Source organism: Castanea sativa, chromosome 12 (assembly GCF_040712315.1).
Source record: "Castanea sativa cultivar Marrone di Chiusa Pesio chromosome 12, ASM4071231v1".
Classification (NCBI taxonomy): domain Eukaryota; kingdom Viridiplantae; phylum Streptophyta; class Magnoliopsida; order Fagales; family Fagaceae; genus Castanea; species Castanea sativa.
This window is the reverse complement of record NC_134024.1, coordinates 25,656,226-25,679,881: the sequence shown is the minus strand read 5'-3', so window position 1 is coordinate 25,679,881 and position 23,656 is coordinate 25,656,226. Positions and strand designations below refer to the sequence as shown.

Here is a 23,656-nt window from a genome sequence, read left to right as displayed (position 1 = left end):
ATGGTTCTATCAATTAACAGACGAGCATTAATCTCTAGTCCAATATCTTTAACAAACAACTTCTTTTTTGAACAAGTTAGAATATATGAGCAAGTATATGCGGGTTGGGCACAATCCTTTGCATCAAGGCCCCAACTGCTAATTTGCTTGGGCCCAACAATCCCGCTGCACCCCAATGGATTCCTGAAGGCATGCGCTCAATTCAAGCTAAATTCCTGAGCTGGGCTGCCATTATCCATGAGGAACTTAAAAAGGTGTCAGGTCAGTATCCCTTTAGTTTTTTGCTAGGCTAAACCTATGGTCTTGGAAATCCTCGCAAATATGTTGTGTATGTGTATAAAGTTGCCACTTATTTTATTGCCAGAAAAATAAGAGCATGAATGTACGTTTTTATTGATAATTAAATGAATTGCATCAATAGATCAAAAGAAGTAAAATTTACATGGCTTTGGTCCTAAATATAATCTAATAAAATGATAATTACATGGCTTTTGATCCTAATTACATTCTACAAACCAAAAAATTACATTGCTTTGTTCCATAGTTATAATCTAGAAAAAAAAAAGAAGAAGCAAAAATGATGAGAAAATTGTCTACAACTGTATATTCAAATCCAACAACTATTTACCACTTCCAATCCTTTTGGTATTGATGAATGCCTCCATCTCATTCAGCCTAAGGTAACAGCTGACATGAATGAGCATCTATTGCAACCTTATAGTCCAGAGGAGATTAGACAAGCTCTTGTTCAGATGCACCTGGCAAAGACTCCTACCCCAGATGGTTTTCCTACTTTGTTTTATCACCGGTATTGGCATATAGTTGGTAATGAACTTACTCGGGCAATCTTTTTTCAATTCTGGTCACTTGTTAAGAAAGGCCAATTATACTCACATAGGCCTTATTCCTAGGGTGAAGCAGCCAACCAAAATTGCGGATTTCCGTCCAATTTGTTTGTGCAATGTTTTGTTCAAAATTATCTCTAAAATGTTGGCTAACTGATTAAAACATGCGTTGCCCAATATTATTTCACCTAATCAGTCTTTTTTTGCTGGGGGAGAGATTAATTACTGACATTGCTCTAATTGTCTTTGAGTTGCTGCACACAATGACAGATTAGAGAAATGGTAAGGAAGGGGATATGTCATTGAAGTTAGATATGGCAAAGCCTATGACTGTGTGGAATGAGATTTTGAGGGCTATTATGGCAAAATTGGGTTTTGCTAACAGATAAATAGAGCTAAAATGAAGTGTGTTTCCACAGCTTCTTTTTCTGTCGTAGTAAACAGATCTCCAAAAGGGCTATTTCCATTCCAGCAGAGGCTTAAGACAAGGGGACCCTTTCCCCTTATCTCTTACTTCTTTGTGCTAAAGGATTATCTTCATTGCTTAAACATTCTCAATTGGATGGATCTTTGAAGGGTCTTGGTGCAAGCAGGTTAGGCCCTAAAGTCAACCACTTATTATTTGCGGATGATTGCATCATTTTCAGTCGGGCCACTATTTCAGATTGTTGAACACATTCAAAATATTTTGGATAAGTATGAGACAGCTTTTGGTCAGCATGTGAATATTTCCAAAACTCAGTCAGTCCTAATACCAAGACAAGAGACATACATCAAAATTGTCGTGATATTTGCTTGTTACAAAGTGGCGGCGCCATGTACAACTCAGGGTGTTCCTAGGAACACCCTGACTTGAAAAAAAAAAAAATATAATAATTAAAATTTTTTATATTTGATTTGTATCAGGAACACCCTCAAAAAAATTAGGAACGCCCTCAAATATTTTTTTTTTTTTAATTATTTGTTCTACTTTCAAGCAAAAAAAAAAAACCAAAAAAAAATTGAACTAAAATCTAAAAAAAAAAAAAAAAAATTTGTAACAAAGGTAGAGGCAAACCCACAGTAAGCCCATGACAAGCCCACAACAAATCCACAGATTCTTAAAAAAAAAAAAAAAAACTCACGGTCACGTCGCTTGCAGAGCAAACCAAAACCCAATACAAATAGAGCAGACCAAACCCCAAACCCCAATACGTAGCAAACCAAACCCACGGTCACGTCGCTCGTAGCTCGCTCGTAGCTCATTCGTTGTCGCCGTAGCTTGCTCATCTTCGTCGTCGTCGCTCATCGCAGATCGCCCTTCATCGCAGATTGCACCTAATCACAGATTGCACCTCATCGCAGATCGGGATCGCAGAGTTGCTCCGATGCTCAATGCTCGGTGCTCGTGCTCCATCCCTCAAGGTATTTCTCTCTCTTTCTCTCTCTTTGAAGTGTTAGTCTATAATTGGTAGTTTTATTATTATTTTACTTTTTTCCTTTTTTAAAATTTTAAAATTTGGCTTTTACCTTATTCTTATTCGTTGGTTTTTTTTTATTATTATTTTTTTTATGGGTTATCCGCCGGTGTTGGTCAGTGTGTGTTGGTGTTGGTGAGATATAGATTATCTTTTCGTGTAATGTGTATTGTGATTTGTGATTGTGAAATTTTCTGATTGGCAGTTGGCTATTGTGATTGTGATTGAGAGTATCAGGCATGAGGCTTGTACCAATGTGCTTGTTTGTTAAGTGGGGTGGGGGTAGATGGGCACATAGGGCCGGGTTACACTGCTTTAATTATTGTGCTGCACATGAGATGTGTAATGGCTAGCTCTTTTAGTGTAATATGCATATGAGGCTAAACAATACAACAAATTAAAACAGTATAATTAATGATAAACAAATTAAAACAATATAGTTTATTGTTACGCTAAACAACAATAATTAAACTAGTATAATTAATCAATACATTATAAAAGACAAACAAATTAAATTATGTTAGACTAAATAACAATAATAATTTTATAATTATTGAAACAACAATATAACAAATTATAGTTTATAAAAGACAAACAAATTAATGAAACAACTAAACAACAATAATTAATAATTTTATTAATATTTTAAATGAACTTATAGTTTGTTGTTTATTCTTTTGCTAGAATTATGGACAAATATTTGATAAGAAAACCACATACCAAAAAAAAAAAAATTCTAGGAAAATTTTTTAGGAACACCCTGCCAAAAATTCCTGAAGCTGTCACTGTTGTTACACTACATCAATCATCAATTTATTGCTATTATTTAATATTTTAAATCCGAAATGGACATGGATTACAAAAGGTTTGAAAGCGGTTTAGTTTTACATAGCCATCATTAAAATTGTGGTCTCCTAACTCCTACATATATAAACTCCTCCACTGCTGAGACTACGAGCTGCAAAAGGAAAATACCTGCTCATTGAAAATGTTTAGGGTGAGCATACCACTTACTCAGTAAGGGAAGCTTGACATGAGCGTATATCTAACATGCATGATAGAAAAAGTATTGTTAACATGTGGATACAACTTCCTTATAAACAATTTCAAGAGTTTGCATAAACACGTATAACATTCTGGAAAATGTAAAGCATATATCAATCTCATTCTGGAAACATCAACATTGATCACATACTTATAACATAAGGTAACATCTTCTTTGAAAAAATTTCCTGTAAAACATGACTCGTGATCATTAGCTTGGAAAGCATCATAAATTCAACATATAACTGGGGTTCTATACACAATTCATGAGAATCATAACTTCCATATTGAAAATGCCTGTGCAGATCTCATAACCGAACATAAATTGTGAAACTCATGAATCTAAAGCTAAAACTATCATAGTGTCAAACATATTATATATATACTGGATCATAATCAATTAAACCATTTTCATAAACTTAACCATCCGACCCTTAGGGCTAGCCATTTATCTGGTTATGCAGCCCCCAGGTACAAATATCAGTGTACAGTTCATCTGATTCTGTGTCAGGTACTCCTCGGCCTATGCTGAGTACAAGGTTACACTGACTTGATCCACAATAGTATATCTTTTCGTTTGAAATCCACTTTCTTTCTAAAAACATTCTTTTCTTCAAAGTATTTAGTTTCCTTAATAATCATTTCCTTGAGAAATCCATTAGTCACAAACAGAGGTTATAAACATCTTGCATATCCACATGATTTACTCTCCATATCTCACTATATAACATATGTATAGTTTGTCAAAAAAACACGCATAATTTCAATGAAACATAAGCATAATCATGTTTATCGCAAGGCAATGCTTTTGCTCGTAGTGGAGTCCCCTACTGGTCTTGTCCTGCTCCAAAATCAAAAACAGCCAATTTCATTATTAAGCACACTATTCAACTCATGGAGTGTTCTAATCCATAATTTCATTACTTACACCCTCAAATTCCTATACCTATTAATTCTTCGGCCTAACTAGGCCCTAGGAATTCCTACAACCATCCCAAATGCAACCAAACACTCAAACATGCAGTTACCAGATTAAAACATCAAAACACACAAAGCTGTGCACTAATCATAGAAAACTATAGTTGCAGGGCTTATAATTTTTCCTTTGTGTACTAAAAAGTAGAACCAAGGTTCATTAACATTCATCCATACTCTATACATACTAAATAGAGCTCCCACAAATTTACAACTCAATCCATTTATCCTAACTTGAGAAATAAATCCCCAAAGTTAGGTGGTACAATTCATCCTTACAGCTTTATCCAACAATGTGCAACTTACTTCCAAACTTCAATTGAGTACCAAAACACGCCAACATGTCATGCCAATTTACAAGGATATTACCCTATATGTCTAACACATGCCATAAAATTCTGAAAGCCAGATTCTAAAGCTACAATTTAATAAAAATCATACAAGCTAGTGCAGTCAAATCTACCCCAACAGATTTGAGGTCTAGATAGTAATTCCGCTCTAAATTTTATACTCATCCAATTGGCTTGGGACCAATATCAAGTTTTATAGAATTGCAATTTAGCGTATCATCAATGTCACTTAGTGCTAGTAAAAGCACAAATTTTACTAACCCTTTGTTGGCCTGATCTCGATCCCTTCAACAATGAGGCCAGTCTTCATGGTACCAGCTTCTAACTCCCAAAGTCTAATCTGCAGTTCATCATCTTCTCCTCCCTCATTGAAAAAATGACCCAACTCAATCTCTAACCATCCATCTTCTCTCTGCTTGGGACGTGAAGCATGCTGCTGCGGTGGAGGTACAATCTGGTGTTGCTGGTTTGGCTCCATGACAGGCAGGCCCAAACCAACAGTTTGTTGATGAACTCCACCACCTCCAGTAGTTCCAACTGAAGCCCTTGGAGGAGGGTCATCAAATCCATAGGCTCTATCTGTCCTTTTGAACACAAGGTAAGCAGCATAGTTTGTTTTAGGAGATAGCATGGAAGTACTCATCCTGCCACTGATGTTAAACCACCACACAAAACGAAGTTCCGCTACCTCTGGGAACCTGTTTGATTTTTACATGTACACAATTAAAAATAAAATAAAATAAAGGAGTACTAAAACAGAATTGGTACAGACCTGGATTCTTCTGGTAGAGAAATCCAATTCCAATACTGAGGAGTGTCACCATTTCCCCATGTAATGCTCAGCTCCCTGGCAGAGAGAAGGTAACATTTCTTGCCACTCAATTTTTCCAAGAAAAAGCTCTGCTAGAAAGAAAGAAAGAAGATTAGCACAGATATATATATATATGGTTCTATTCGGCTTGGTGCTGCTTTCACTGGCCACAAACATACATTCAACAAAATGATTCCTAATTTGATCTCAGAGATAACAGCTCCTATTTGTGTTTTTTTAGTTTTTGATTCTGTTCATCTATAACTAAATTCATGCATGATTACACATAACAAATGAAACCAACCCACCCAAAGATTCAAACCGACAGATCAAACCCAACAAAAAAGATTGATGTTGGAAGCAAATAACATAAGAATAAGATAGCATTAACAACTGAAACGTACGTACCTTTGTGGCTCCATCAATGAGGATTGGATTATCGGAGAGAGAGAGGAAGAGGTGTTTCAGAGAAGGGAAATTCAAGGGAGTCACAGATTGGGCAATGATGGCTTGCCAATCAGACGGCAACATTCTATTCCAGACAGTGTCTGACTCGGCAGCCGCACGGAACAGAGGATCAACCGCACCGGCTCTGCCGGCTTCCTTAGGAGTCGTCCATGATAGTATGTTGGCTATGCATTCCTCTGGTAATTCTGGAAACCCATTCCTTTGGGAAAGAGAAACCATGATCGCTCACTACTCTGTTTCTGTGGCTCACCTCTCACACTCAAAAGCAAAGAGAACAAGAAGCAACGTGGCTCAACTTTCTGTAGACGTGTGTGGAGTGGATAAGAATCAACGTGACTCAACTTTGTGTAATTATAGTTATTCGGTTTAGATATTTGTTAGTTGGTTCAAGTCTTTATTATAACATTTCTGATGAATAACTATTTTTTAGAATGAGGGGTAACTATTTTTTTTGTAAGTGCAATATATTTCAAAATAAATAAATTTTTCATATATATCTAACAATTATAAAAATAAAAAATTATAAAAAATAACACACATCTCTCTTAAATTTAAAAATAACAATTTTTAAGGAGATATAATTGTATGAGTAAGATATTTCCTAAAATAAATCTTAAGTTTTATTCAAATGTTATAACTTATAACCAAACTTATAAATAGGTTTAGTTATTACATTACAACACATTTTATTTATAGTAATAAAAATTACAATTCTTGTTGTAATCTCTATTCAGTGTACCAAACGTACTTTGTTATGAAGGAATTGTAAACATATTATAGACATAGCATTTCTCCAATAAATAATAATTTAATGCTGACCAAGTTAATTAGTTCTAAAATGTGACCGTATTAACCTAAATCTTAGGTGTTGACGGCATTTTACCCAATAAAAAGTAAGATTAAAAATACAAAACTATATCAATAGATCAGAGTCGTTAACCCATTTATTATTTATTGAATGATAAATTACTATTTTAGTCCTTAAACTTTACCAAAAGTTCATTTTTCATCTCTAAACTATTGAAATGTTCATATTTCGTCCCTAAATTATTGAAAATATTTTCTTTATATTCTTAAACTTTACTAAACATTTGTTTTTTATCCCTAAAAAATTGAAAAAAAAAATTCTTTTTTCATCATTATTTTGTCTCTAAACTATTGAAAAAAAATCTTTACAAAATTTAGGAATGAAAAAAAAAAAAAAAAAACTTTTTAAAGCTTGGAGATGAAAAACAAATTTTTGTTAAAGTTTAGGAACCAAAATGGTATTTTCCTCTTTATTGAATTATTTATGTGAGTTATTATTATTGTAATAGAAAATTAAAAGTTGCAATTTTTTTTTCATACACATGCTTTGATTTGTTTTATCTGTGTTCTCTTGAGTATTTATATTTACAACAAGTGGCATTGAATTTGGCTTTCTCAGAAGGTCAACAACATTTCGGGTAGTTTCTAAACCTTGAAGAATTTCGTTGCTTCAACTTTCTAGTTTAAGAGAAAGATTTAGGAATTAAAGACATATACATGCTAGAGACTGGAACACAGATAATCCATTAATCTATAAGGTTTAGGAGCATACCTCCAAATACTTTGAGCAGACTTGAATTGATTACCAATAGCAATAGACACGTACGTGTACACTTGGCACATGGCCCCAGGCAGATCATCCTCTCCATGCTCCTCCTTTCAAGACGGCTTTGAATGGGGCAAGCCACCCTAAGCTCTAAAAGATTATATCTAGAAATGTTACAAACCCATGGATAGAATTCACTCTTGAAAACCGACTTGTAAGGGAAGGGTGTCCAAGAGTTTATAAACACATGATTAAGCTTTCACTTAACCAATGTAAGACACTAGGATCATAACATACCACCACGCTCCGCAGCCGACGTCCACAACGGCTCACTCTAGTGACACTGATCTGTTGGTAGCCCTTTCTCTTTTTGGTGTACAAACCCATAGGTAGAACTCATCCTTGGAAATTGACTTATAAGGGGAGGGTGTCTAAGAGCTTATAAACGCATGGTTAAGCTTACACTTAACCAATGTGGGATACTAGGATCATAAAATATCACCACGCTCTGCAGCTAACGTCCACGACAACTCACTCTAGCGACACTGACCTGTTGGTAGCCCTTTCTCTTTTTGGTGGCTCCATTCAACTATTAGTAATTTTAATCCAGCCTTTAGGTCGCCCCTTTTGAGATCTGACTACAAAGCCGCAACTTATTTGATCTCATACTTAATGAGCTACACTTGATTAATCGAGGTGATGGTTGGCTTTGATACCAAATATTACAAATCTATAGGTAGAACTCATCCTTGAAAACTGGCTTGCAAGGGGAAAGTACCTAAGAGCTTATGGACGCATCGTTAAGCTTACACTTAACCAATGTGGGACACTAGGATCACAACATACCACCACGCTCTAGTAATTTTAATCTAGCCTCTAGGTCGCCCTTTTTGGGATCTGATCACAAAGCTGAAATTCATTTGATTGCATACTCAATGAGCTACACCCGATTAATTGAGGTGATGGTTAGCTTTGATACTAAATGTTACAAACCAATGGGTAGAACTCATCGTTGAAAACCGGCTTGCAAGGGAAGAGTGCCCAAGAGCTTATAAACACATGGTTAAACTTACACTTAACCAATATAGGATACCAGGATCATAACAAGAGTTTTGTCTAATGTTAGGAGTAGAAAGAAGACCTAACCTTATATTATATATAGTAAATATCCACCCATCATAGATTAGACTTAAAATCCTACACTCTATCTCACATTAGAATATGACATAAGTCCAATAAAACAAGGTGTACCAAGGCCCAATACTGAATTTGACCACAACATATTAACGGGCCCTACATGTATATTAGCTGAGTCACATCCAGCCTGTTTTATGAATCTAAAAGCCAATTAATGGAAGCCCAATTCCAACAAAAGATTTATTAAAAGAACAAAATAATTACACGGGAATGCCCCCGAGAATAGGAAAAAAAAAAAAAAAATAGGAAGGCAATTGCCCAAATCATATATGTATTCTCAAGACAATTTCATTTTATGTATTCTTCCCCTAAAGCAGCAAATTTAATTTTTGCTTATTCTTTGCTTTCTCTTTGTTCTTTTCTCTGTTTATTTCTTACCATAGAAATAAAATTTTTAAATTTTGTTTTCCTTACACTTTAAAATTATATTCAAAACATGAGTTTATAAATCATATAATATAATAAATAGGCACAAGAGATATTATGCACAATATAAATATAAATGAGTTTAAAATTATGCACAAGATACATTATATTATAATAAATATAAATGATACTATAATTAAATAAATTTAATATTGTGTTTTTTTTTAATCCTAATAAAGTGAATCAAATTGGTCTTTTTTTTAAATAAGTAAGCATCATAAAGATATTTGTAAATCAGGTACTTTCCAAGAAGTTTCCAATTCACCTTTTTCACTCCAACCCACGTGACTCACTGCTTCTACTCTGTTTCTTTTATTTCTATTTCTCATCTCACCAAACACGACTTCAATTTCACAATTTCAAAGTAATTCAAATCCACAATGTGCCTTTGATTTAGGAGAAAATCTATCATATATCCTATATGTATTTACCTTCTCATATGGGAGTGGGTCCTACAAGTGTGGGGTTCACCCAATGTGAGTGGGTAGATACATATAATACCACCTCCTAATTTTGGCTCTGAATCTCCCTTCTCCTTTTTCTTCTTCTTGGTTTCTCCATGCTTCTTTTTTCTAACTTTATTTTCACATCTTTTTTCATATACCAATCCAAAGAGAAGTGGGTAGAACTTGATTTCTAGATCCTTTTGGTTTTCCTCCTCCCTTCCAACATAGACAAAGGACACAGTGGCCACAAATCATTTTGATCCGGAATACTTGTTTCAGCTAAAACACCAGAATCTCACCTAGAATGCCAGTTTAGACTAGAATAGTTTGACATTTGGGGCGAAATAGAATAATGGGGTCCTTTACACTGGAATAAGCACCCGCACGAAAAATTTCAGCCAAAATAGAATGAAATTCAAAACCTTGGACTAAACACATAAAATTACTAATTTAAAAATTCCTAAATTTTATATAAAATTAAAAAATATTTTATTGCATCCATGCTTTTTTTCCCTCCTCCAACTAATCATTTTCAAAACCCTAAATTTCTCCAATATGTCATTTTTTACCATTTCATTAAGAAATTTTTAATTTTAAAAGCCCTTTACTTCCTATTCTACTTCTTATTATCTATCTCTTTTGTTTTTTAACTAGAGCTTTTCAGATAACTCTTGCTTCGAAATTTTTTGGTCTTCAACCTCAATATAAGATCAACTGGTACCAGGCTCTCTTTATCTTTCTTTCTTTCTTTTTTTTTTCTTTTTTTTTGTTGGGTTTCAACAAAATGATAATGAAATTGGTTTATTGTTCTTTCTTGAAGTTTCTAAGAAAAAGTAAGAGAAAAGCAATTGGATCCTGAAATTTTGGGTGGTTATGTCTAAAAAAGTGCTACATTCCACAATTCATTTAAAAGCCTTTTCAATCAATCTTTGTTTACAAATTTATTATGTTCAATTCTATTAGTCAGTTTGTAATTTTTTTCATTGACCAGAAATGGTTGAGGAGTTTTTTTCTCTCTAACCAAGAATATGCTCCAAAAGCTTTCAAAGGATGATAATATATTGGTTGTTATATATGGAACGCTCTCAACCTCTTCATCTATGATGGCATAAAAAAAAAAAAAATTATATTTTAGGGTTATAGTTAATTTGGTCCCAATATTTTGGTGCTAGTCAATTTGGTCTCTATTATTTTCAACTCACACTCAATTTGTACGTGGTAGACGGTGTGCAATACTGGCACACTTGAATATGTAATTAATGCAATGTAGAAGATGTGAACCAATTAAAGATTGCCACATAAATTAAAAAAGCATAAAGCTGCAACTCAGCTAATCTGAGTTTTCAACCCCAGAAAGATCCCACTTCACCCACGACCCAAACAACCCCGTTCATCACTTGTCAAACAAACCCAACCTTCTGTAGACGACTAAATTTCTTAGTTCGAAATAAATCAAACAAGTAAAATAGTTTCACAAATACGAATTTGTATTGATAAATGTGTGGTACAATTCTCTGTAATTACAAAAGAGTGATCCTCTGATTCGATCTCCTTGAAAGATTTATTGATTGGAATTGTGGTGATGTGATTTTGCTTTGAACATAAGATATTCTTCAATTTGGCTGAGGAATGGATCGAAGATCTTTGAAATGGAATTACAATGAATCTCTGGCTATGAGCTTGTTAGAAATTTTTTGTTCTTCGTGTTCTTCGTGTTCTTCGTGTGTTCTTCGTGTTTGAAGGTTTGTGGTGGAAATTCTTCGGTGCTTTAGAGGCTTGATTCCGTAGAGCTTCGTTGATATATGGTTTGTTGAGGTTTCTGGAGGCTTTTGAGCTTGATTCCAGTGAACTTTGAGATTTAGGAATATGATTTGGATGATTCCTCTTTGATTGTTCTTCGTATTTGAAGGTTTGTGGTGGAAGTTCTTCGGGGCTTTGGAGGCTTGAATCCGTAGAGCTTCACCAATTTGTGGTTTGTTGAGGTTTCTGGAGGCTTTTGAGCTTGATTCCAGTGGACTTTGAGATCTGAACGAGTAGTTTGGATGATTTTGCTACGAATGTTGTTTGTATTCGATGTTGAAGTTCTTGAAGTTCTTGGAGGCTTCGGGGTTTGATTCCGGCAGAGCTTCTGGATTTCTGAACTCAAGATCTCTTCTTCCTTCTGTCTCCGTCCTGTGTGTTCTGTCTCTGTTTGTGTTGTCTCTTACATGTGCGGAGCTGCTTGTGTCATTGCTTACACCTGCTGATGCAGTTTCATGCCTTTATTTCAATGACACTTGGCAAATTTCTATTGGTTTCTGAATAGCGATGGCAAAACCTAGCAGCAGTACGTGGCACTTTGTAATTGGTTGTATTTTGTGGACTTTGGTAGTATGATGTGTCAGCTTGTGATAGGTCGGGAATTTTCCCTCTCTACAAATGCCCCCTCGAGACTCGTTCATGCACATAGTTTTTTTTTTTTTTTTTTTAGAGTGTGGTGAATGAATGAGTCTTGAAAGAAAGTAGATTCCTTTTTATACTTGACTCTTCTAGTGAAATAGCTGATGGTGGTGGAGCTTTTACCAGGATGAAGTAATTGCAGAAGAGTAGACCCACCCATATGAAAGGTTTTGATGAGACCGAGGAGGGGTCTGCCAGTATTTGAATGTGCTCGTGTGACCGAGCTTTCTGAGCAAAGGTTAAGTCAAAGTAATTTCAGAAGAGTATTTTGGATTGTTGGTGGCGATCACAGGGTGTTGAAGATGGAGAAGAGGTGAGGATGTTGGCTGGGTACAGCATGCAGAGCTCTAGAGCTAGCCTCTTATTTTTAAGGACTTCTGGTGAAGTTATATCTGAAGGGTATACTTCGGGTCACAGAGAGAACATGTGGGAGTGTGGTTGAATGTGCATGCGTTATCGCATCACTCTGGTTAAGTTGAGGTAATTTCAAAAGGGATTTTGGGCATGTTGTTGTTGATGGTGAAAGAAGATGGTGATGAAGCGAAGTGAATGGGTGAGACATATGACACCATGGCTCTGACCCTGCATGTTGGGGATTTTCTGGCGTAGATGTCTCTGGGAAGTACACCTTCGGATGTGGACGGCCATTTGCATCTTTGAATGAGGTCCGTCGGCCAAGTCGTTGAATGTGCACATTGTCCGGACCATGCGACGGACATTAAGTTGAAGTAATTTCGGAAGTATATTTTACGAAATTCTTGGTGATCTTAAGTTGGAGTAATTCCAGAAAGTGTGTTTTGTGGTACCAGCAACGATGACCTTTGGACCCCATGCTGGTGGAAACATGGAATGAGGCTTTGGGGACCCTTCACCGACACCAAAGGCTAATTTCTGATGAGCTGGTACCTTGGAGGTCATCACAAGTGTTGGATGGGAGACAATTTGTAGGATACCCCAACACTTCTTACCATCTTTACTTGATGCAACTTTATTGGGAAAGCATAACAAATGAAAGATGGAGCTAACTTGTGATCTGGTTTTAGAAACCAGCCAAGTTCTTGTTGTTCCGAACCACTGCCGATGGGAGACCAAAGCAGGTTGAAGAGAGACTACGGAAGCCCCATGGTCTTAGAACGGGTGTCTCTGCTTGGACTTGGATTTCCTGGTGAACCAAATCCAGGAAAGCATGGAACAACGATGCCGACCTTGTTATGAGTAACTTTATGAACAAATGTGGTCGTTAAGTAGGGAAACAAAATTTGTTTGAATCCTAAAACAGTGATGATGTTGTGAGAAGGGTTGCTACTGAACCATGAAGGGGTTGATTTCAAACTGATCATGAAGCGATCTTGGTTACTAGGTATTGAGAATGATGAGGCCATAGTGAGAACTGGCTGTGAGAAGGAGGATTTGAAAATTTGAAAGAAGCAAATCTTCATTTCATGACTCAGTGTATGTGTTTTTTTTTTTTGATGGATTTAGCGGATCCGGCCCTTCTATTTATAGTGAAGAGATGAAGAATGGTAGCTGGGTGGTTTAAGAATGGCGGATGAGACTTCTCGGTGGGAACGGTGGATGAGAATTGGTAGGCGCCGAATGGGAACGGTGGATGAGAATGGTAGGTGCCGAACGGGAACGGTGGATGAGAATTGGTAGGCACCGACGAAAATAATTGGCTGAAATAGTGACCCGATGTAATTTCAATTTTGAGACATGCTTGTGAGAGTTCGTCGTTTTGAAAGGGGAGCCTTGATCAAGTCTGGAGGATAATTTTGAGGGAATCCAGACCAAATGGATGGATCTCAAATTATGATCTTGAGAGCTTAAATTTTGGACACCGCTAGTACTTTGGAGAAGCGGATGTAGTCTCTAAGTCCAAAACAAATACCTAGATTTCAAAATTAAAATCTTTGCGAAAACTTGATAGGACAAGTTTTGCTTGAACATCTTGATTTTCGGTCAGAGTTTACATCAAAGCCAATAGCTGTAGAATCACACTATTTGAGCAATTTTTGGATTCTCAAATGAATAAATAGAACCAAAAATTGGAAAGCACACGATAAATTGAGAAAGACAGGTGCATCTTAACAATTTTGACTTTTGGTCAAAATTTGTGCAAAAGTCAAATTTTTTAGAAATTGGACTGTTGTGCAATTTTCGAATCTTGGTTGAAGAAACAGACTCCAAAATTGGAAAGTACACGAAAAATTGAGCCAGACAGGTCAATCTTAAAAATTTTGACTTTTGGTCAAAATTTGTGTAAAAGTCAATTTTTTAGAAATTGGACTGTTGTGTAATTTTCGAGCTTCGGTTGAAGAAACAGACCCCAAAATTGGAAAGTACGCGAAAAATTGAGTAGGACAGGTCCGTTTTGAAAATTTTGACTTTTTGGTCAAAGTCAAAGTCTTAATTTGTCAAAGTTTTTTTTTTTTTTTTCAGGCGGTCCGGTCCGGGTCGGGTTTTCGGGTTGAACTGGGTCGGTATGATGATGTCATCCATGACGTCAGCGACCTGGGGCACGTGTCACGCGTGGCGCGTGCAAGCGCGTGAGAGACTGCCGGCGCGTGGGATCGCGTGGGCTCATCTAGCGGCGCGTGGGAGCGCGTGCAACTAACGCTGGGCTTGCCGGACCTTCTGGCGGCGCGTGGCGGCACGTGGCTCATCGTTTGGGCTTGAAATTTTCACATATTGCAGTTATAAGGCCGTAGAAGACTGCTATATGTTTGGTTTTGTGAAATTGTGCATAGATTTGCACAGTTTTGAATGAGAAACCCGCGGGTCACTGAGAATTTGTGGCGGCGCGTGGTGGCGCGTGGCCGGGTATCTGGGCCTGTAACTTTCAGGTTTGGCGGATCGAAGGCTGTAGAAGACTCCTGTGGTGTCATATTTGTGAAATAAGGTCTGGATTTTCACAAACTTGGACGAGAAAGTTGTGGGTCTTTGTTGGACTTACGGCTTTCTTTTTCTCTGGTCTTATTTTGTGGTGGCCGCCCTGACAGGATGCAGGAATTCTGGTGGCCTCCCTGACAGGATGAAGACATTATGGTGGCCGCCCTGACAGGATGAAGACATTATGGTGGCCGCCCTGACAGGATGAAGACATTATGGTGGCCGCCCTGACAGGAGATTTGAAAATTCTGGAAGGGAAGCTTTGATTTTTGAACTTTGTTACTTCTCCTCCTTTTTCTTGTCTGTTTATCCCAGAACTTTTCTATATAAAGCTCTACGAGCATGCATACATTTATTCAAAGTGTAATCTTCTGAATAAAAGTGTAGAGATTTTATTTTATTATTATTATTTTTTTAAATTCATTATTTATTTGTTATTATTATTAAAATTTTCACTGATTTTTTTTTTTTTTTTTTCAGGGAATCATGATGCTTTATTTCAAGGATTCGAAGATTGGGCAAGAACCAGCCTTATTTATTTGTAAAGAGAAAGACGACAAGGATGCAAAGGCTACAACTTTGATTGTTCGTCCGCCCATAATTGGAAGATTTTCAGAGAGATGGGGTCGTAACTCTTATCCTCTCAATTTGCCAAAATGGTCACAAATTATCCACTCTGATGGCGGCTCTAATCCGGAGATAGTTACTCTTCTTGCTTCGCATCACAAAAATGTTGCCAAGTCAAAGTCGTACAACACTTTGGGACGAGAGATAATCGCAAAATGCGCCAATTGGGATTCTTCCTTTAGCACGAATGGAGGGTTTTCCTATTTTTTTCTTTATTGGGATTGGCTAGAAGATGTGCTTGGTCGGTGTAAGCACCTTCTTGATGCGGTCCACCTCTACGATGCTGTCTTTGCCTCTCTATTCACATATGATCATGATGAGAATCTCATGAAGGCGTTGTGTGAATGTTGGAGTCCGTCTACCAATACCCTCCATACCTCAGTTGGGGAAATTTCTATCACACCATGGGATCTTTCCATTCTTGGCGGACTTCCTTGCACCGGTGCATTTTATGATGAAGTGGTACCCAATGCACAAGAGCTAAATGGAACAAATGACGAAGGAAGACCCTATCTACCGCACAGCTGCCGCTACCTTTTCATGGCGTATCATCACCTTCAAAACCGGATGAAAAGGCAAGGGAAAGTGAGCGTTCGTGATCGGATTACTTTTTGGTACGAGAGGAAACGGCAAGTACCCGGCTCCCGAGAAAACCGGTGAGACGGGCAACCATTCCCGAGTGGAGTCGGAATCCCTTTGGCGAGATAAACGAGCTCGGACCATGGTCGATAAAGAACACGGGGTCTTTGCGGATCTTCAAATTGAGGGTGACTCAAAGGAGGAGACTTACCTATCGGCACTCCTTTCTGTTTTTGTGCATATTTGTCTTTCCTAACAAGGATGCGAATAGCATCCGTCCCGGCACTTTCAAGATTGCTAGTTCTATGGCCAATGGTCGTTCATTTGGCCTTGCCTCCCCGATGCGGCTAGCATTTATCGTGGGCTTAACACCATTTCTTCCTCTCCTACTCCGAGCAAGTCTGGAGCTAGTTTTGCTATTCATTATGTTTATGCTTGGGTGGGTCATTTTTTCAAAAGCAACCGCATCGTTCATGACAAACTATCCCCTCCTTTGATGACTAAATACTGCAGTGTGGGTTCGCTTCGTATTCAGTGAATTGTCCGCACGAAAGCAGATACGAACTGCCACCGACTTCTTTTGGCAAGGGACTGCTTTTAGTAAAAACTATGACCAGACATTTGTTGACAATGATCGTTTATCCATTCAGAGGTTTGAATACTTTATGAGCCTTCGCTCAGGGTATTTGACATTTCGATGTGAAGATCAACACATTGTAGAAGCATATAGCCCCCACAGATTCGGTCGGCGCTTTGGATTTCATCAAGACATTCCAAGCGACTTAAAGGAAGAAATTCATACAGGCTCTTTAAAAGATCTGTACCAATTCTACCAATCTTTCACTTGCCGCAACACAGATTCCAAGGTACTCATTCTGGCTTTTGCGTCAGACTTTGGAAGCCGGGTCAGACATAGCTACAAACGATGGTGGGAAGGAGTATATAAAACCGATTTTACCAAAGGAACCAATTTACTAGTTGAAATTGCCTCCTCTGTTAAATCAGTGACGTCCAACAAGCCTCAGAAGGGAAAGAGGGATCTTCAAGATTCAGACATCCCACAACCCTTGTCAAAGTTTGCACCAAGTCAAAGCATCAAAGGTTCGCTTGCTGTACCAGTTAAGGATGCCTTTGAAATTTTTGAAAAGGAGGTGTGTGACGACTTTGACCCCAGTTGGAAATATTCTAAGAATCCAATGAAAGGTGTTGATGCGGAGACTTCTACTGATCATGCACATCTTCTTATACATAGCCAGTCTTCTACCTCAAAGCCATCTATGAAGAGTTCAGATCTCAAGAGGCGTAAGTTTGCTGATGCTGGCACGTCATCCAAACTTCCGATTGAGACAGAAATGACACCTCTCTCACCTTTGCAACCAATTGACCCTCCAGAAGCCTCTATATTTCATGCCAAGGTGCATATTTCTTTCATGCGTAAGACAGGAGCTTCTATGCTGGGAGATGTTCTTTTAAACAGGCTTTCGAATCTTTCTATAAACAATATTCTCCCACAAGCCGAAGCACATGAAATTTATAGTGAGATTGCCATTCTTGGAGTGGACCCTCAATACTTGCGCGAAAATGTTGACAAATATTGCAAGGGTGTTGTAGACTACTTAAAGATGAAAGAATCTCTGACTACACAACCAAGTCCTGCTGTCTTAATTCAACGTGAGACTGAAGTTGAATTCCTCCTTGCTGAGGCGTTACATAAGAAGGCATCTTTGAAGACCGAGCTTGATACTGTTACTTTGAGGATGGCTAACTTGCAAACCGAGCTTGGCCAATTAGAACAATCTTTGTCTCAAATCGATTCTCATCAGGTTGAACAAGACGACGTTGTGCAAGCTTTGGAGGAACAACTTGAAGAAGTCAAATCCGCTCCCATTCTTGAAGACCAAGATATGGAGGCTTTAGAGAGGATACGAACCTTGCTGGAAGATCGTCGTTCCAGTTTGAAGGACTTAAAATGGATGTTGTAATCTTTTGTATTTCAATTCCTTTCATACGTGTCATCATGCTTTCCCCTGTACCACTTTCCTTTAATCAATAAAGAAGACTTATTTCCTGCTTTTTTTCTTTTCATGTTTTAACAATGAAACTCTCTTTTTTTTTTTTGAGTGACTGAACTTAGCGAAAAGGTTCTAAGTTGCCTACGTACCCTCGAGAGGGATCAAGTCATTACGTAGTTCAATAATTTTTTTTTGATGATTTTTTTTTTCTTTTGTTTTGTTTTTGTTTTTTTTTTTGTTTTTGTTTTTTTTTTTTTTTTTTTTTTTACAAAAAGGGAGGGCTCACATGTGTAATCCTTGCCCTACACCCCACGGCATTTCATGGGTACCAATTGCGCAATAGTGGGTATCACCACTAATCGAACCCGAGACCTTGGCCTCAAGGGTGACATGGGCATCCAACCACTACGCCACACTCACAAATGGTGACATAGAATGGGATTAATTTCTCCTTATTCGTGCACTTTCAAAGGTAATGGAAAAACATCATGTACTCTTGTAGTGCTGCAGTGGGTAGTTTAAGCTCTTACCGAGGAGCAATTCTTGATTTTCAAGCATAGAAGCATTTGAGGAACTTCCCATTGATGGGGCCGATCCTTACACCCTCCTGATCAATCAATTTGTAAGCCTTATTGGAGTTTGCCCCCTGCCAGAGAGTTGGAAGTACATCACAAGCAATGGTCACATGGTTTGACTCGACAACTTCATCAAGGTCTAGATCAATCTTGTTTTCTTTGGCAAGCTTCATGATTTGTTCTTTGAAGACAAAGCATTTTTGAATTGGGTGGCCAATGATGCGATGATATTTGCAGTAGTTAGGGTCATCAACTTTCCCTATGTCTTCTGGTCGCTTGCATTCGGCAATTCAACCAACGTAATTGCAATAGTTGTTCTAAGATGTTTGGCACATCTTCATTGGGGAACGGATATGATTTTTGCTCACGTTCCTTAAAGGTCAGACGACGCACTTCGTTCTTTTGCCATCCTCCAAGTTGTTTTTCATTTGTCTTTGCTCCTCTCCTTGGAACCTTAACTATGGTAGTGTTAACAGTTATTGGGTTTTTGAGATTGCCTTTTGCATTCATCATTCATCTTTACTTCCTTCTACGCTTTCCTCAGGTATGGGAGGTTTCATATTTTCATGGCAAGAAATACTCAATTCCATGTCGTGCGCACGAGTTGCCAATTCTTCGAATGTTCGGGGTTTTACCCCTTGTAGGATGTACAGAAGTCCCCAATGCATGCCTTGGATGCACATTTCTACGAGATATTTCGGATAGTCTATCCTTACAATCTAAACTCAAAGAACGCCACCGGACCGGATGTAGTCAACAACGGGTTCATCTTTCCTTTGCTTAGTATTGGTAAGCTCCATCATGCTTACCGTGCGGCGCGTGCTGTAAAACCGGTTAAGGAACTCCCTTTCCAACCTGATCCCAACTATCAATCGACTCAAGTTCCAAGTACGTATACTAATCAAAGGCGTTTCCTTTCGGTGAACGAACAAGCGCTTTACAAAGAGACCTCCTTGAGTCCCTGCGTTCTCACAGGTCTCTACAGAGTGAGCAATGTGTTGCTTAGGGTTTCCTTTGCCATCGAATTGCAAGAACTTGGGGGGTTGATACCCATTTGGCATTCTCATATTGTCAATGCGCTTCGTATAAGGTTTTGAATACATGAGAGAATGTGTGGAAGAACCTCCATATTGTGCTCGTATGGTGTTCGTTATCATGTCCTGCAGTTGTTGGACAGATATCGAGGCCATTGAGGTGGATTGTTCTTGTCGGGGAGTGTTTTCAATTTCTTTCCCTTCATCATCCTTTGCATGCGAATTTATGACCATGGCTTCGATTCACCAAGATCTTGTACTTCGAGTTTGTTCATTAATGTTGCAATTTGGAGGTCCTTATCTTCAAGTGCTTTTGTGAGAAGGACGACCCTTTGTTCCATTTCAGCTATCTTTTCTTCCATGGTAGAGGTGTTAGTCATCATGACTGACACAACTTCCACAGATGATGGAGAAGGAAGTGAATTGAAGTGAGCACGTGAAATCTCATCTTTTGGGTTCCCTTTGATGAGAGAGAAATCGTGCGACCAGCTTCTTGTGAAGGAAGAAGGGGATTTGCCCCCATACTTGAGGTGTTCCAAGATGGAGATGTCCTTGTTGATGACCTTATTTCTTTTAAGAGGGTCTAAGGAGATGATTGTCTGGACCTTGGCTTCCTTGGTTGATTGAGATTGAAGCTTATTGTGAGCTTTAGGTTGGGTACAATTGATTGTTCCAATGCGACTGTTGGTGGTAGCCATACCAAGTTTAATTGAAGTAGCTATTGTTGAAGCTTGAATGTTCTTGCTAGAGGCCATTGAAGTTGGTAGCAAGATGATGAAGATTTTTTTTTCTTTGAAGGAGAATGAGATGAGAGGCAGAGAGGTCCCACTGGGCGTGCCAGAATTTGTAGACGATTAAATTTCTTAGTTCGAAATAAATCAAACAAGTAAAATAGTTTCACAAATACGAATTTGTATTGATAAATGTGTGGTACAATTCTCTGTAATTACAAAAGAGTGATCCTCTGATTCGATCTCCTTGAAAGATTTATTGATTGGAATTGTGGTGATGTGATTTTGCTTTGAACATAAGATATTCTTCAATTTGGCTGAGGAATGGATCGAAGATCTTTGAAATGGAATTACAATGAATCTCTGGCTATGAGCTTGTTAGAAATTCTTTGTTCTTCGTGTTCTTCGTGTGTTCTTCGTGTTCTTCGTGTGTTCTTCGTGTTTGAAGGTTTGTGGTGGAAATTCTTCGGTGCTTTAGAGGCTTGATTCCGTAGAGCTTCGTTGATATATGGTTTGTTGAGGTTTCTGGAGGCTTTTGAGCTTGATTCCAGTGAACTTTGAGATTTAGGAATATGATTTGGATGATTCCTCTTTGATTGTTCTTCGTATTTGAAGGTTTGTGGTGGAAGTTCTTCGGGGCTTTGGAGGCTTGAATCCGTAGAGCTTCACCAATTTGTGGTTTGTGGAGGTTTCTGGAGGCTTTTGAGCTTGATTCCGGTGGACTTTGAGATCTGAACGAGTAGTTTGGATGATTTTGCTTCGAATGTTGTTTGTATTCGATGTTGAAGTTCTTGAAGTTCTTGGAGGCTTCGGGGTTTGATTCCGGCAGAGCTTCTGGATTTCTGAACTCAAGATCTCTTCTTCCTTCTGTCTCCGTCCTGTGTGTTCTGTCTCTGTCTGTGTTGTCTCTTACATGTGCGGAGCTGCTTGTGTCATTGCTTACACCTGCTGATGCAGTTTCATGCCTTTATTTCAATGACACTTGGCAAATTTCTATTGGTTTCTGAATAGCGATGGCAAAACCTAGCAGCAGTACGTGGCGCTTTGTAATTGGTTGTATTTTGTGGACTTTGGTAGTATGATGTGTCAGCTTGTGATAGGTCGGGAATTTTCCCTCTCTACACCTTCATCTTCATTGCTACGCCGCTGGCCCACCCCAGTTGACTTTAGAAGTCTGTTTCAGATCAACGTGAACGTGTGGTCGTTCAAATCATTTTCCCTTTAGATTTGTAATTTTGCTATGTTGGATCGATTTGTGGAACTCACTATCAGGTGGGTTTATAATTTCACCTAGATCATATCATCCATCACCGTAGTTCTGAAGATTACCAATGACAATGAGGTGCCATTTTGAAATTTTAAGAGTAACAAACATTTACTACTAAAATAAGTTATATAGGTTTATCTTATGTCGACATTTTGATACGTATATATAAATTTATCATTATTACTAGTTAAATATCAGAATAAGAATGAGATAAACACACAAGTATCGTAGAAAAGAGTCCAAAAAATTATAAACCCATAACATGTAAAAGTCATTAAAAGGGTTATCCCACATTCTGATACATTAAAAATTCATTAAGTGATAATAGAAAAATGTCCCCGAATAAAACTATTCAGGGAGTGAGACTTGGAGGTTGTGGAGCGTGATGTGTTCCCAAATCTTTTGACGGTGTGGGTCCAAATGACTTGGAGGCGCCGACGAGAAAGTTGCCGAGTTGTAGAGATATCGGCACTAGTAGCTAGCGGTATAGCAACGAAGATAAAGATGAAGTTGCCGAGAATGGGTTGTTTTCATAGGTAATGGACCAGGTTGTTTGGGTCATGGAAGAAGTGAAATCTGTCTTGGGTTGAAAACTCAGATTAGCTGAGTTGGAGCTTATTGTGCTTTTTAACTGCCGCGACAATCTTTAATTGGTCCACATCCTCTACTTTGCTTTAATTACATATTCCAGTGTGCACACTGTTTGCTCCCTAAACATTTTCTGTCAGTGAGTTAATGGTGAGAATTAAATTGAGTGTAAATTGAAAATAACATGAATTAAATTAACTAATACTAAAATTTAGGGACCAAATTGGCATGGACTCCAAAATATAGAAACTGTTTTCGCCTTTATTATAAAAAATAAAAAATAAAAAAAAAACCTTTCCCAATTATTAGAGTAAGCTGTACGAGTCTTGAGAGACTTTTAGTACGAGTCTTGAGAGACTTTAACCAAGCCAATGCAATCAATACACCTCTTCTATATCAAAGGGTTGGAATCAAGTGGTAAGTGGTAACCACTAACTACTCATTCTGTATAATTAAAAAAAAAAATTTTGATACAAAAAATTTTCAATTTATGTATTAGTATTTGATGTAGGTAAGATTTGTATATCAAATCTCTTGTTTGAGAAGAACAATAGACTTTACCAATTAAATAACTGTAATTCACAAGCCCACAACCACTTTTTATACTTGTTTTACATTCAAATGTGTGTGTACATACATACATACATACATACATATATACATATATATTACGTTCAAATAACCATCATTATAAAGGGTGAGTTTGGTTCAGCTTTTTGTAAAAGTGCATAATGAAAAAATGGAGTTTTCAAAAAGTGCATAATGAAAAAGTATATTTTCAAAAAGCTGAGTATTTGGTAAAAGCTATTAAAAAGTTCTTTTTGAAAAAACTGAGTGTTTGGCTAGCACTTATAAAAGTGGCAGTTTGAGGGATAAATTACCAAAAAGGACACTGTACATATAAGGGAGTTTATTTCACACTTAAATCAATATTGTGAAATTATTTTTTCTCACCAATATTAGCTAATAATAACCTGTCACTTAAGATTTATTGTGAAAGTATTGTGAAAATATTGTGATAATTGATACTGATTTTAATTTGAACGTATTATTACAATTATTTTTTTTCTCTTTCTAAAAAAATTATTTTTTTCTCACCAATATTAGCTAATAATAACTTACCACTTAAGATTTATTGTGAAAGTATTGTGAAAATATTGTGATAAAAATTGACACTGATTTTAATTTGAGCGTACTATTAAAATTATTTTTTTTTCTTTCTTAAAAAATTATTTTTTTCTCTCCAATATTAAAATTTATTGTGATGTGATAGCATTTCCTTCTCTCTCTTTTTTTTTTCATTTTTCTTTCCCTCTTTTTTTT

The 23,656-nt window shown here is 37.4% G+C and overlaps 1 protein-coding gene across 1 annotated transcript; it reads right to left on the bottom strand.

Annotated features, from left to right (window-relative positions):
• Positions 1-4,428: 4,428 nt before the first annotated feature.
• LOC142618376 (F-box protein PP2-B10-like) lies at positions 4,429-6,313 on the bottom strand. The gene is made up of 3 exons (XM_075791296.1): positions 5,891-6,313; positions 5,444-5,571; positions 4,429-5,369 (listed from the first exon to the last, which is right to left on the bottom strand). Exons 1-3 carry the CDS (start codon positions 6,167-6,169, stop codon positions 4,928-4,930), a joined length of 849 nt encoding a protein of 282 aa, XP_075647411.1. The 5' UTR covers positions 6,170-6,313; the 3' UTR covers positions 4,429-4,927.
• Positions 6,314-23,656: the final 17,343 nt, after the last annotated feature.

Coding starts and splice junctions, on each gene's coding strand:
- LOC142618376 (XM_075791296.1), bottom strand. CDS start 6,169: ATGGTTTCTCTTTCCCAAAGGAATGGGTTTCCAGAATTACCAGAGGAA. Junction 5,572..5,890: donor TCATTGATGGAGCCACAAAG/GTACGTACGTTT, acceptor TCTTTCTAGCAG/AGCTTTTTCTTGGAAAAATT. Junction 5,370..5,443: donor TCTCTACCAGAAGAATCCAG/GTCTGTACCAAT, acceptor AAAATCAAACAG/GTTCCCAGAGGTAGCGGAAC.